The sequence below is a fragment of the Alexandromys fortis genome, unplaced genomic scaffold (assembly GCF_014885135.2).
Source record: "Alexandromys fortis isolate MF-2015 unplaced genomic scaffold, M_Fortis_MF-2015_v1.1 scaffold_194, whole genome shotgun sequence".
NCBI lineage: Eukaryota > Metazoa > Chordata > Mammalia > Rodentia > Cricetidae > Alexandromys > Alexandromys fortis.
Genome location: NW_026068075.1, coordinates 1,418,518 through 1,432,171, shown reverse-complemented (window position 1 = coordinate 1,432,171; position 13,654 = coordinate 1,418,518). Strand labels below are relative to the sequence as shown.

Sequence of the window (13,654 nt, the reverse complement as noted above, 5' to 3'; positions counted from 1 at the left end):
CTCTCTCTCTCTCTCTCTCTCTCTCTCTCTCTCTCTCTCTCTCTCTCTCTCTCTCTCTCTCTCTCTCTCTCTCTCCCTCTCTCTCTCTCTCTCTCTCCTCTCTGCCCCCAAGCAGCTGGTCTTTTTGATGTCTGGCACACATTTATCTGGGCTTCCAATAAGATGTTTTTACATAGTTTCCAGGCTTCCTGGAGGTTGTTGACTTTTTTTTTTTAACTCTTCCATTCCATTTTTCCCCTAATTTCGAACATTTGTTAGAGTTCCTTTTTCAAAAGTCAAATACCTGGCTGATGGGTCTCTTTGATTTTTTTTCCTCTCCCAGCAGATTGCAAAATTAAATGCATCAGAACTTAAATATAATATTTCCAATTACCTCCAGGATGGAGTCACTGCATGAATTCTCTGCACTTTCATGTTCTCTCTAGCAAGCAACAGATGTTTAACCACGAGCAACTGAAAATGTTAGCTCTTACCTGTTCACATCTTAATGTATCTGCTTTATTTGTAGAAAATATTCAGATGCTTACGTCTGTATCATTTATTATACGTGATAAAGACAAAAGTTAAGGAGTTTTTGTTTAGTTTATGGAAAAAAAACTCCTCTACATTAAACAAGCTTGATACTCTGGACCTAACATTTTAATTTTAATGTACTCTTCCAAGAGTGCAGAATCTTAACCACCTCCATTGTCTGTTCCTTAAAGTGTTATCTCAAGACATGAAGAAAAAGAGAATTCTGAATAGTTCCTAAAATTTCCTATGATGGGGCCTTGGTGAAATGGCTCACAGGATATAGGCGCCTGCCTGAGCATGTGAGTTCAGTCCTGGGATCCCAGTGGAGTCAGAAGAGGACCAATACTCCCAAGCTGTCCTGACATTCACAGGCGCACATGACAAGCACCCAGCAGCGACTCCCCGCCACTGCCACATAAACACACAAACAAATGCAAGAAAGTAACCGCCTCGAAATGGGCACTTGGTAGTTTAATAATAGCATTTACTACTTCAAAGCATAAAAATGCTCTCCCGTCTCCTTCCTTCAACAGATAGGGAAATTTACTCAGTTTTTCCCACTTTTAAGTGTTTAGGTCCAAAATTCCTGGAAGCCCAGGAATTGTTATATACCACAGAGGTATGCCATTACATCACCGGTGCCATGGACCCATAGGCATGAGCCCCTCACTTGTTTTTTTTTTATTATTTTTTTAAATATTTATTTATTATGTATACAATATTCTGTGTGCATGCCTGCAGGCCAGAAGAGGGCACCAAACCTCATTCCGGATGGTTGTGAGCCACCATGTGGTTGCTGAGAATTAAACTCAGGACCTCTGGAAGAGCAGGCAATGCTCTTAACCCCTGAGCCATCTCTCCGGCCCCCTCACTTGTTTTAACACTGTACCATACTCATTTCTGGTAGGCAGAGGATTCTAGATGGAGTTGAGGTACCCGCCTGTGAGCGGCTACTGGCTACTGGCGAGAGGAGAGAAGATGCATACGTGGCTGTTAGCAGTTTACCAGAGCACAAAGCAGTTCTGCGCAAAGTTCTGGTCCCGGCAGAGGCTTAGGAGGAAGAGTACACAGAACCCTGGACAGTTTGGCAGTGGCTTAATGAAAACAGGGTGATTTAAGATACCTGAAGCCACCAAAGCTCAATGCAGAAGGATGACTCCATTCAAAGCAGCAGGCAACAGGGAGATCAGAATGGGAAGATGAGTGGCAGCTCGACCAGCTAACCTTCGAAATAGCCTTCCCACCTTTATCTCCTGCCTCATCGACCAACTCCAAAGTGGTGCCAATTATCTTTCTAAAACAACTTAAGCCATGCCGTTGTCCTCCTTAGGAACCCTCACTGCTCCCCATGGTCCAGAAAATATCGTTAATCCCTTCTACCATGCACTCTTTACTGTCTGTATCTGGGTTTGACATCTTGCCTGTTGATGTGACTGGATCCTCTCTCTCTACTGCAGTGTGAGGGTAATGCGACCCGGTCTCACATATCTCAAACCCCCAGGGGACTAGAGAATGTGCCTTCCTGTCTTATCACCTGCTCACAAAGTGCATACATTAATCTGGGTCCAAGATGACCTGGGTTCAAATCCCACCTCTGCCACTAGCTGTAGAACTCTGAAAATCTTTTCTTTTAAATTTTAATCATTTCATTTACTTATTTACTTTTCTGTGTTTTGCCCACATGTCTGTGTACTACGTGCACGCCTGGTGCCTCAGTGGCCAGAAGAGGGCATCAGATCCCCTGGGACTAGAGCTGCAGATGGTAGTAAGCCTCTATGTGGGTGCTTGAAATGGAACCCAGGTCATCTGCAGGAGCAACCAGTGCTCTTAACTGTTGAACTATCTATCTCTCCAGCCCCGTGAACGTATTTCCTAAGCCCTTCCGATCTCAGTTTCTATGAGTAAATTAGAGGTGATCATTTTGGCTGCATGATAGTTGTGGCATTTTAATAAGACAAAGTCCTTAGCACAAGGCTGAGCCAAGAAAAGTACACACTAGCTATTATAAGGCCAAAATGAATCTCTGTGAGGATATGTAGAAACAAACCCTGTGCTACCTAAAACAGTTAAACCGGGGAGCCAGAGAGACACTCTGAACTGACTCAGATTAACACTGATGTTCAAAACACAGAAAACTCCCCTGTTGCTTCCTCAATCTAGTCTCCAGCTAATCCTGAAATTGCGTGCAACCTGATGTGAATCAAACCAAAAAGGAAAATAGTAATTACGCTGAATCCAATATTTTATATTTATACATTCGAGAAGAGATTCAACTGCATAAGCCAGAACTGCTACTAAGTTCTTTTTTGAGCACACCCGAAGTCAGTTGCTTTAATGCTGCAGAGACAGGTCCTGGACCTCTCTAGGACCCTCTCAAATGAAACACAGAGAGCCAAATTGCTGATGTCAATAAATTAAGAAATCATAAAATCAGTAAGAAAATCCAACCCACGCCAAGCATAGTGGCACGCACCTTTGACCCCAGCAGTTGGGAGGCAGAGGCAGGCAGATCTCTGTGCATTCAGGGCCAACCTGGTCTATGTAGTGAGTTCTAGGACAGCCAGGGCTACTTCGTGAGACCCTGTTTCAAAACAACAAAAAAATCCAAGCCAGCAGCAAGAGGGAAACGCAAACCTTGAAAACGTATCTTGTCTGATTTACAATAAAATCTCAGTAACTCCTTCTCTTCCCCACTCTGTCCCAACAAAGCATAAGTAATTCCCAGAATCCTTTGAGATACACATGCAAGCATTTTCAAGTGTAGATACATGCTCACAGGTGCTTTGCTCATGAAGATAAATGAACAGGAAACAAAGATTCCAAGATCACAGTGACCAGCACAAATTTCTCATTGGAATCATTCTATGTCACTGTGAAGAGGGACCTTTTACAAGTCCAATAGTATCTTCTGACTAAATGCCACACTCTTTTAGACAATTCCAGCAGGCTATTAGTAAAATGCTAGTTGCTGCATATCCTGATGAGAACAGTTAGAATTCTAGATAGTCTATTGTTTTATACTAACGAACTATCATTACCCATTTAATACTCTAGTCCCAATCCTTTCTCTTTGTTTGTGGTTTCTCTCTATTTTAGTGCTGGGGGTTGAACCTAGGGCCTGGAACATGCTAAGCACATGCTTTACCACTGAGCTACCCCAAGGCCACATTTCTCGTCTCATTCACATGGTACTTGTCGCACTTCTTAGTGCATTCGAAGTCTGTGTGAATGGCTTATCTCCCTACTACCAGACAAGGTGGTGTGTGTGTGTGTGTGTGTGTGTGTATGTGCGTGTGTAGGGGGTGAATTTCCTGTCCTTCTTATTGTCTCTGCAATACTAAGCACAGAATACTTCCCATAGCAGGCACTCCGGAAAGATATGGCCAATAAAAGCTATTACAGACGTTTTTTTTTCTCATAGCATCCCTACTGGCCCTTAGATGAAAAGTACTGGTGTCGAGCAGATGGGCAAGGCAGAACCTCACTTGAAAACCCTGGCAGTATGGTGTACTTTTATTCTCTAACACCCTTGAGAACACATCAGGATCAGATAGATCATCCTGAGTTCAATGCCCAGCAACCACATGGTGGCTCACAGCCATCTGTAATGAGGTCTGGTGCCAACACTATATACATAATAAATAGGTAAATCTTAAAAAAAAAAACATCAGATCAGGGGCTGGAGAGATGGCTCAGAGGTTAAGACAACTGGATGCTCTTCCAGAGGTCCTGAGTTCAATTCCCAGCAACCACATGGTGGCTCACAACCATCTATGATGAAAAAAAAATCAGATCATCCCAACTATGATCTGTAACTGAGAGTCCTTCGGGATGTGGCTTCCTCTCAAAGCCTATTCAGAACTCTAGAAGGCTAAGTTCAAGGCTATCAAGAGTCTCAGTGGTAGAGCACTTGCCTAGAACATCCAAAGCCCTAGATCCAATCCTCACCCTGCTTTCCAAATAAAATAAAAATTTAAACTTGGATTAGCCTAGGGCTCAATGAACTGGTCACCTAGACACTGCAACACTTTGCCTAGAAAACCATCTCTGGCTTTGAAGAAAATCGTTAACTTCTCCCAAGTAAGGTACTAGGTCCAATTCATTTGGACCTGGGCTGAACCCAAGTCTTTACATTGACTTCTCCACAACTGCCTCCCCAAATGGCCAAAATTCTCTGGGGATAGTCCACACAAGATGAGGCTAATGTGTGCAACTGGAGGGGCCAGGGTAATGATAAAGACTACCCCATTTCTATATCACCCGTCTAAAGGTATTTGCTTGGGTCTGTCTGTGTTGTGACAGTGTCCTAGACTCAAATGAATGCCTCTAACACTCCACATTTTTGAGCCATTCAGTCATGCATTTTTGTTATTGTTGAAAGTGGTGCGAAATTGCACTGCAAGAGCTAAAGTCCTTGGTGGTCTTCCAAGGATTCCAGCTAAAAAGGCACTTCCTTTGTTCCTCAGGAGAATGCAGTCCAGTAGGTCATTCAAAGGGGGAAATAAAAGCAGCAGCCCTGGGAGGGAGATGAAGGACAAGACAAAAAGAATAAAATGTTTTGGGTGTGAGCACATTAGCTTCCATTTCCTGCCGCAGGTCACTAGTAACTCCTCTATCTTTTTTTGGGGGGGTGGAGATCCAGATAAGACATTTATGCAAAAATGTACCTCAGGTGTTTTCCAGGGCTGATGACGATCCATGGGAACACTTAAGTGTCCCTGAACTCCTTCCCAGCTACCTTTCCCATTAGATGCTGACTGGGGAAGATGCCCTGACATCTCCTGAGACTGCATACCCCCAAACCTGATGGGGGGGCGGCGATTGGGTAACCCACACCCGAAAAGCCTCCAGTCCATCTCAAAGGCACATACTGTCTGCACGACCAGATGGAGACTTGTCCCTTTCTCAGTAAGGGCATGGCTGCATGCCTCCCTTCAGAACGTGGGAATGACAAGTGTAATCTTCACGGCAATCATCTCTGAAGCACCCAGGCCCAAACTGTGCAAGGCACAAAGACCCCAGGTCTGACCTGCAGAGCCCCCAAGCTTCAGCGACTGCTGGTTCAGTTCTCTGTTACTGGCAGGCCAGGAGGAAGAGGGGGAAAGAAAGGGGGCTTTTCAGAGCACTACAACCAATAAAATCGTGAGGCTGGGAGGACATACTTGAGCTCCCAAAAAGACAGGCGGCTGAAGGGCAAACAACCTTTCATCATAGCGTGTGAGTTACTTGACAACTGCAAAGGTGCGGGGGCCGCCTGGGCTACTTCCAACAATTTCCTCAGTTCTATTTCCAGACGGAGGCCGGTTACACTCTCAAAGTGCCCAGCAACTTCCCTCAATTACTTTTGTAATTTATATGTAATTGATGACTGCACTTAATCTCCAAGGTTATTAATAGCCCTTCCAAAAGATGAGCGCGCCCCCCCCACCCCCCAAGTCTTCCTAAGCCTTTGGAAGTGCCTGGTTAAAATTACAGTATTTCCTTTGCTGGATGCTGGCCCCCCCGCCTGCCCCACCCGGGCAACCAGTACAGCGAGGCAAAGGCGCACTCTGCACACTTCCATGAAAGGTTCGGAATGGAGGTTTGGCCTTCGGGGCTCGAATCTCTAACTCCTCCGTTAGGTTAAGCTGGCCAAGAGCCAGTAAGGTTCGTGGCTCTTTCTGAGCCCCAAGGGTGAACAAGCTACCTGTGCCGCTTCGGGCGCCAACCCGCAGGGCTGAGCGCAACAGTTGGCAACTGCGAAAATCTAGTACAACAGGGAAGGAGGACTCGCCCAGGCACTGCCACCGGCGGGCCTGGAGACCTCCCGACCAGGAGAAGAGGGAGTGAGTACCTGGGGTGCTGCCTCCCCAAGCTCCAGGAGGGCTTCCCCAAACATCCCACGTCCCCCCCCCCCCTTGTGCTGAAATCCGGTGAACTTTTTCAGAGGCAAAGCCATCTTCATTTGCATAACCATCTCCAAACTGAGATTCAGGTTTCCTGTAATCAGTCCTTTCAAAGGTCTGTAATTGAAAGTGCAATTAACCCTTAAAATGAGGTGAGAAGAGAGAAATGGGAGGGAAATACCCTTCTTATCCAACACCTTCCGGAAACCTGGAGACTTCCCAAAAGTTAGGATTTGGAAGAGTGGGGAGTAAAGGAGGGCTTTCGCTTTTTAAAGGTGACTTCTAAAGCCCTTGCAGGTCCTAAAACGAATCCGTGTCAGCGGTGGAAGAGAGGCGGAGAGAGGGGTTTTAGGTGAACGTCAAGGAACCACTCATTCAAGTCGCACGTTTTTTGCGCCCCAAGGAATCTGCAAACTCCGAGAGGTTCCCCCACCCCGCCCCCACTCGGCCTCGTCGTCACCCACACAACAAAGCGGGGAACCCAGTAAGGAATTCAACCCGGAAAAGGCAAGAGAGCCCATGCCACGCACTCTAAGGGCCATAGTCCTTAGTGTCTTCCCGGGACCGAAAAGACTTGGGGGGGGGGCGCCGCCGCAAAACACCCGAGTAGCACTACACAAACCGGCGGCGCCCCTCCACTCGCGGTGCCCGCTCCGCGCCGGAGCTGGCTCCCGCCTGCCGGTTTCACCCTCTAGGCTACCTGGTGTGGCGTGGGGGGCCGCCCCTCTCCCGGGGTGCCCACCGCTCGAAAATGGGGGAGGATTCCCACCTACCGTTGATCTCATAGAGGGGGGCATCGTTCTTGTTGAAGCCTTTGGACACGTAAAGACGTCGCACTTCCGAGCAACTTTTCGACTTGAGCTCCGCAGCCAGCAGCGAGGCAGTGAGCGCGGCCAGGGTGCAGAGAAGCGCGAGCAAGCCTAGCCTTGCCATGGTGCGGACCCGGGCAGATGCGCTCCCACCTTTGGGGAACAGGATAAGACGGGATGGGAAGCGGGGCTGCGGAGCGGGCGGAGAAGCGCGGAGTCAAGGACTCACGAGTTGAGCGAGGACCGAGGAGTTGCAGTTGGTAGCAAAGAAGGAAGAGGAGGAGGGCAAAAGGAGGAGACGCGGGCGAAAAGTGGAGCTGGGCCTCGCGGCAGGCAACGGTCCCCGGTGCCAGGCGCCCGGCCGGGGTGGAGTACAGGGAAAAAGGCGTGGAATGGGTGCAGGACCCACGGGAAATCGGTGACCTCGGGGCTCCGAAGGCTAGAGATCCCGGGCCAGTTGGCTAGGGGCGGAGGGGCTCAGGAAAAGAAGGGAAGGTGGCAGGCGTCGCAGGAGAGCAGAGTGTGGGCGGCGTCGGCGGGTGATCGCTGGCGCGGGGCTCCGGCTACCCGGCGCTGCTCCGCTCACCCAGCTCGGCTCAGCTCACAGCCCTCAGCCGCACGGTTGTGCCCTTCTCAGCTCTGCGGCTGATTGACTGGCCCGGCTCGCGCAGCGAGGCTCCGCAAACTTGGCCAAGCGGGGCGGCCCTAGGGAGGGAGGGGGCGGGTACAAGGTGTCGGGGGGGGGGGGGAGCCCGAGACAGGCGGGAGCACGCTGGGCCGGGCCGGGAGAAAACCTGGAAGCTGGGTTGGATCCGGAGCGGGCCAAATCCACTTCCTAGGGGGCCCGCACGGGGCGCCCGGCACTCCCTCGCGCGACACGCCCTGTTGGACTCCTCCCTCCTGCCCTCCTCCTCAAGAGGCGGGGAACCTCCCCCCATCCCCCCACCCCCTGCCCGGGGAGGAAAGGCCAGTTTCTTCCCGTTTAAGAGCCCAAGACCCGGGGATCCTGGTGGCCTGGGTCTTGGAGCCTTCAGCCCCTGACTGAGCCACAAGCCTTTCCCCACAGCCACCTGACAGGCTGTCCCCGCGGGCCAAAGCAGCCCCAATACCTGCCTCACTGTTGCCACCCGGCATCCAGGACCTCTCCTAACCAGTGCCTGGGCAAGGAAGGCACCCACTCACGTTACTGGCATTGTTTTGCTCCAAACAGCAGAGGGACTTGAAACTCGGAACTGGCCTGAGAGGCTCACCTACCCTTCCTGGACCAGCCTCCCATCACACAGTGTTCACTCATAGAGCACAGGCTTGTACCTAACTGGCAGTAATTTTCTCAGCCCCACAGAATGTTCCCTTTCCACTCGTGCCCTAGGTTTTGCAATAAATATAAACAAACTCTGAAACTGGCCAGAAAAAAAAAAATATATGAACCTTGAGTAGATGTTCTCCCAAGTTTGCTTGGGAGTACTTTTGCTCCCACGCTGCCCTATGGACGTGTTAGAACTGAGGCTCCACAGAGAGAAGGAAAATGCACTAATTAGTACTCACCTAAGGGCAATGGGTCCAAAACCCGGACTCTTGAATGGGGGTCCATGGCAGTCACAGGGAATGAAAGCCCAGGATCTCCACTCCTTCCCAGTCTCCATTTAGCCACAAGAAAACTGGGCATGGGTGAGTCTTCCCACCTTCCAAGCTTTGTCAGATTCCATTAATGAGTGTTTTTGAAGCTCCCAGGGCTCCTTTAATGAAGGGAACCGTGCAGATTGTGAACTTGTCATTACTGTTGTTATTGTTACAATCTGCTTTAAGAGGTTAGGGTGAGAAGTGCCTCAGACACCTCGGGAGTGTGCTGGGAACTGGGCAGATGAAAAGGGCTGGAGCTTATTATTTGGCTAGACTCTCAATTCCCATAAAATTACATAGGGTGAAGATATGAACCATCATTACAATTATCTCCCTCAGAGGGTTTGTTGAGACTTCCTGCCCAGCTCTTTGTAAACCTCATTGACATGGTTGTCCACTAGGAGCCATAGGAACTAGGGGAGCTGTTTTGAATGCCCACTGCAGACTCCGGTCTCCGTTCATTATATTAACTCTCACACACCAGCAGCATGAACAGACACACACACACTGTACCTGTCTGTAACTGAGACTTCCAATTTCTTGTTGTTTATTTGCTTGTTTGGGACAGGGTTTCTCTGTGTAGCCCTGGCTGTCCTGTAACTCACTCTGTAGAGCAGGCTGGCCTCTAGCTCACAGAGATCCGCCTGTCTCTGCCTCCCAAGTGCTGGAATTAGATGTCTACACCACCACACCCAGTTGGGACCTTCAATTTCCGAGGTCTGGAAATGCATTTAAGTTATGCAAACTCAGCTCCACTAAATTTCCCGTGATTTTCAAGGAACTTTCGAACAGTCCAGGTAATCCTTAAACTGATAACCATGGGGTCCTCAAGGCCCTGCTAGCGCGTAGCTTTCATTGATGTGTACTTAAAGGTATTCTTCGCCAAGTGAAATATGATCTGAGACGCAGCCAACATTAATAGTAAAATGAAACTCTGAGCTGGGTATATGGTGCACACCTATAATCCCAGAAGGTGTAGGCTGGAAGATCAAGAATTCAAGAAGCGCCTCGGGGACACAAGGAGTTTGCGGTTAACCTGGGCTACACAAGACCATCTTTCAAACTAAAATGAAATAAAATTCAGTGACAATAAGAGAAAAGGGGATTCTCCTAAACTATAAAGGGGCAGTTGGAACGCTGCCTCTCAGAAGAAGAGAAATTCTTTTTTTCTTTTTTTGCCCCCCTCAAGCGACTAATGCTCTTCCTCTTAGCTTGTTATTAGCCAAAACTTGAGCCTTTTCTACCAGAAACAGTAACCTCTGGCTACAGGCAGATCTGGACAAGTCTGAACTTTACCAGAGAAGGCAGGAACCCCAAGCCTTGCTCTGGGGCGGCTCCCACTTCAAAGTCTCCTTTCATTTAAATACAAACAGGGTGAACAACTGGCAATCTATGAGACAAATATCGCCCAGAAGGAAACTTTTCAGATGGCCCTAGTTCCTTATCCTCTCCCCCTCCCCCACCCCAGCTCTCCAACAGGCTGGAGACGCACCCATGCCGGGTTGGGGGAGAGGGTGGTAGTGGAGGGTGCAGGGGGAGGGGAGTATGTGAGCCCCCTGCTACTTCGATTTGCTTTGGTTTTCACCTTTTGAAAAAGACTATGGGAAAGAGCTCCTTGAATTTACCATTTTAACCATTTGAATATATACAGTTGAGGGCTGGGGAACTAGCTTAGTTTGGGAAAGTGCTTTGCCATGCAAGTATGAAAAACTGACTTCAATATTCAGAAACAATGTAAAAAAGCCCAGTGTAGTGGCACACATTTGAACTCCCAGTGCTAGGGAGGATGCAACAGGATTGCCCGTCAGCTAAGCCAAATCAGTGCTCTCTGAGCTCTTAGGTCCCAAACAGGGATCCCGTCTCACAAAGCAGGGTGACTTGCTCCTGAGGACCAGCACCCAAGGGGGACCCCTGATCTCCATATGCTTCTGCACACATACAAACACAGCTGCACATGTACACACAAATAAGATACACGATACACAGTTCGGTCACATTGTGCCATAGCCTCTTCCAGAACATAGTCATCATCCCGCAAGCCAGCCACACTTTGAGTACTCCACTTGCCCACCAAACCGGCTGCCTTCCTGTTTCTAGGGGACATTTTGCATGAAGAGAATTATACAACGTGGGGATGTTTTTGTCTGGCTACCTTCACTCAGCATCAAGCTGTCTCTCGGGGTCCACCTATGGACTAACATTTCAGTATTCCCTTCCTTCTTCAGGACATGTTCTATTCCGCCACACAGACATACCGCAATGGTAGCCTGCAGCGCCTTTCGCTTTGCAAGATGCTGCCTGGTTTACCCTCATAGCTGAAAAATGTAGGTGTCTTAGGGGCTTAGGATGCAGCTCAGTGATAGAAGGTATGCTTAATAGATCCAAGGGTCTGGTCCAACTCCTGGCATCCCTTCAAATAAGGACATTTTGAATTTTGGGGTCATTGTTTAAATTCGGTCTTTAACAATGTCATACACACACATGCACACACACACACACACACACACTTTACTTTGAACATATTTCTCCAAGTCCCCTCTTATTTGAATTCCCCTTCATCTGAACCTTTTCTTCTCAGTAAGTTCCTCTTCTACTTTCGTGTCTCTGTGGTATGGTGTGTGTGTATGGTGTGTGTGTGTGTGTGTGTGTGTGTGTATGTGTGTGTGCATGTGTGTGCACATGCGCGTGCATGTGTGTATTCCCCCCTCATTTAATTGGGGGTGCCTGCATAGGTGGAGGATTATGGGTGTAGCTTCTGACATTCCTAGGAGACAGTCCCACAGCAAAGTCTTTGTGGATCTCTTTTTAAAAGAGGCAAGGAAACCAAGTCTTAGACAAATTATGTAGCTTATAGCCATAGAGCTCTTTGAGTAGCTGAACTGAGACTGAAAACTAAGACCTCTGTCATAATCCCATGCTATTTTTGGTCACAAAATACAGTGCTCTGGGTTTCATTTAGGGTCAGTGGTAAATGTGGAATTTCCCCCAGATCATGTAGCACTATCCTTGCTTCAGATTAATAACTGATCCTGGAACTCATACAATGTGCGGGATACTGCTTGATTCTAAGAGGAGGCAAGATGTCTTAGCCTGGGCTGACATAGACAGAATGCACTTATAGCATACCTGGCTTTCCCAGGCGAGGGATTTCTCATCTCATGCATAGGGAACGAAGAACACATTGTGCTATCCTCCAAGCAAAGAGAATAAGTTGAATCAGGTTCTTTTGATCAACTGGTTAGCTCCCCACGCCATCAAATACAAAGACGGGGCGAGAAGAAAGAGGGTTCCTTCCCTAGTGATGTTAAGTTGTTTATGTGCGCCAACAAGAATATATCCTTCTCTCTCATGTCAGGAAGTCACCTCACCCTGAGGGGATTTGCCCTGTGAATACAGTGCTGTTCTTCTCCGTTCCATGGGTAGCTCTTTCAGGTTCAGCCACAGGTTTCTAGAAAGCCTGCCTGGGGATCTCCAAGCAGAAGCAGCAGCCAGCCACTCCTGTCTCTAGACCTTGAAAGCAAATAACAGCCAACCTTGACCCTCTGCAATGTCTGAGAATTCTTCGCCACAGCACTTCCAGGAACTACTCCAAGAACTACGCATTTTCCCAGGGAAAGAAAATACCCCATTTGAAATCTTCTGGTTTCTCAAAGTGAGCAACTAGTTTAGAACTGTTAAAAGATTGTTTGAGGAGGACTGGGGATGGTAGCTCAGTCACTAGAGTGAAGCCCTGGGTTCGGTATTTAGCACCCCATAAACTTGGATTGGTGGGACGTGTCTGTAAGCCCAGAACTTGAGAAGTGAAGGTCAGGAGAATCAGAAGTTCAAGATTATCATTGAATGATTTCCAGACCAGTCTGCGCTGCAGGAGACTCTGACGATAGATAGATAGATAGATAGATAGATAGATAGATAGATAGATAGATAGATAATAGATAGATGTTTTTGGACAAATTCAGCATATCTTCAGACCAAATTTCACCCAGTAGCTCTCTCTGTCCCTTGGTTCTTCACCTTTCTGAGCAAGCAAGCAAGCTATACTGTATGACTACTTATTTTATACAAAGGTTGATTCTAGGACTTGGGATGTGGCTTAGTAATAGAGAATTTACCTAGAGGGCTGGAGGGATGGCTCAGCCATTAAAGGTTAGGCTCACAACCAAAAACATAAGAGACTAGAAAATGAGAGACTTTGCCTTCATCCTAAACACTATGGAATTTTTGTTTGAAAAAAAATTGATCTAGGAGTTGGGATGTAAGCTTAGTTGGTAAAGTGCTTGCCTGGTATGCACAAAGTTCTGAATTCAAATTCCTGGCAGAACACACACACTGGGGGGGGGGTCATAGGGTATGCCCATAAACCCAGGAGAAAGCAGAAAAAACAAGAAGTTCAAGATCATCCTTGACTTCATAACAGGTTCAAGGTCAGTCAGTCTTGATACTTGATGCCAAGATACTCAAACGCTGTTTTTAAACAAACATATAAATAAAATAAAATCTTGATTCAGCAAAACCTTTGGACACTCGGAAGATCAGTGGCCTTAACCTAGGACTGAGAATAGGGCCCACATCTACCTGGAGAGGGCCATCTCAGTTTGCTCATTGTGCATATTGATGGCTGTGCTTAGTCTTTGCAAGTGAAACTGGTAAAGCAGTAGCTGTCCGTGGTCCTGTATGGGATTGCCCTCCTATGGCAAAGCAAATAACTCACCCTGCGACAGTTTCACTCTCCAGGGGATTCAAGGCACTGAGGGGCACCCTCCCCCACCTGGACTTTGAAAGACCAGCTTCTCTGCAGTGAGGATCAAGAAACTGACAAAAAAAAAA

General features: G+C 47.9%; 1 protein-coding gene across 1 annotated transcript in view; it reads right to left on the bottom strand.

The window, feature by feature from the left end:
- Gpc4 (glypican 4) overlaps positions 1-7,885 on the bottom strand; it is a 109,755-nt gene extending 101,870 nt beyond the window's left edge. Inside the window, exon 1 of the mRNA XM_050121670.1 lies at positions 7,172-7,885. Within this exon, the coding sequence (XP_049977627.1) occupies positions 7,172-7,331 (160 nt within the window). The 5' untranslated portion in view covers positions 7,332-7,885. The remainder of the gene's footprint in view (positions 1-7,171) is intronic.
- Between the last annotated feature and the right edge of the window lie 5,769 nt (positions 7,886-13,654).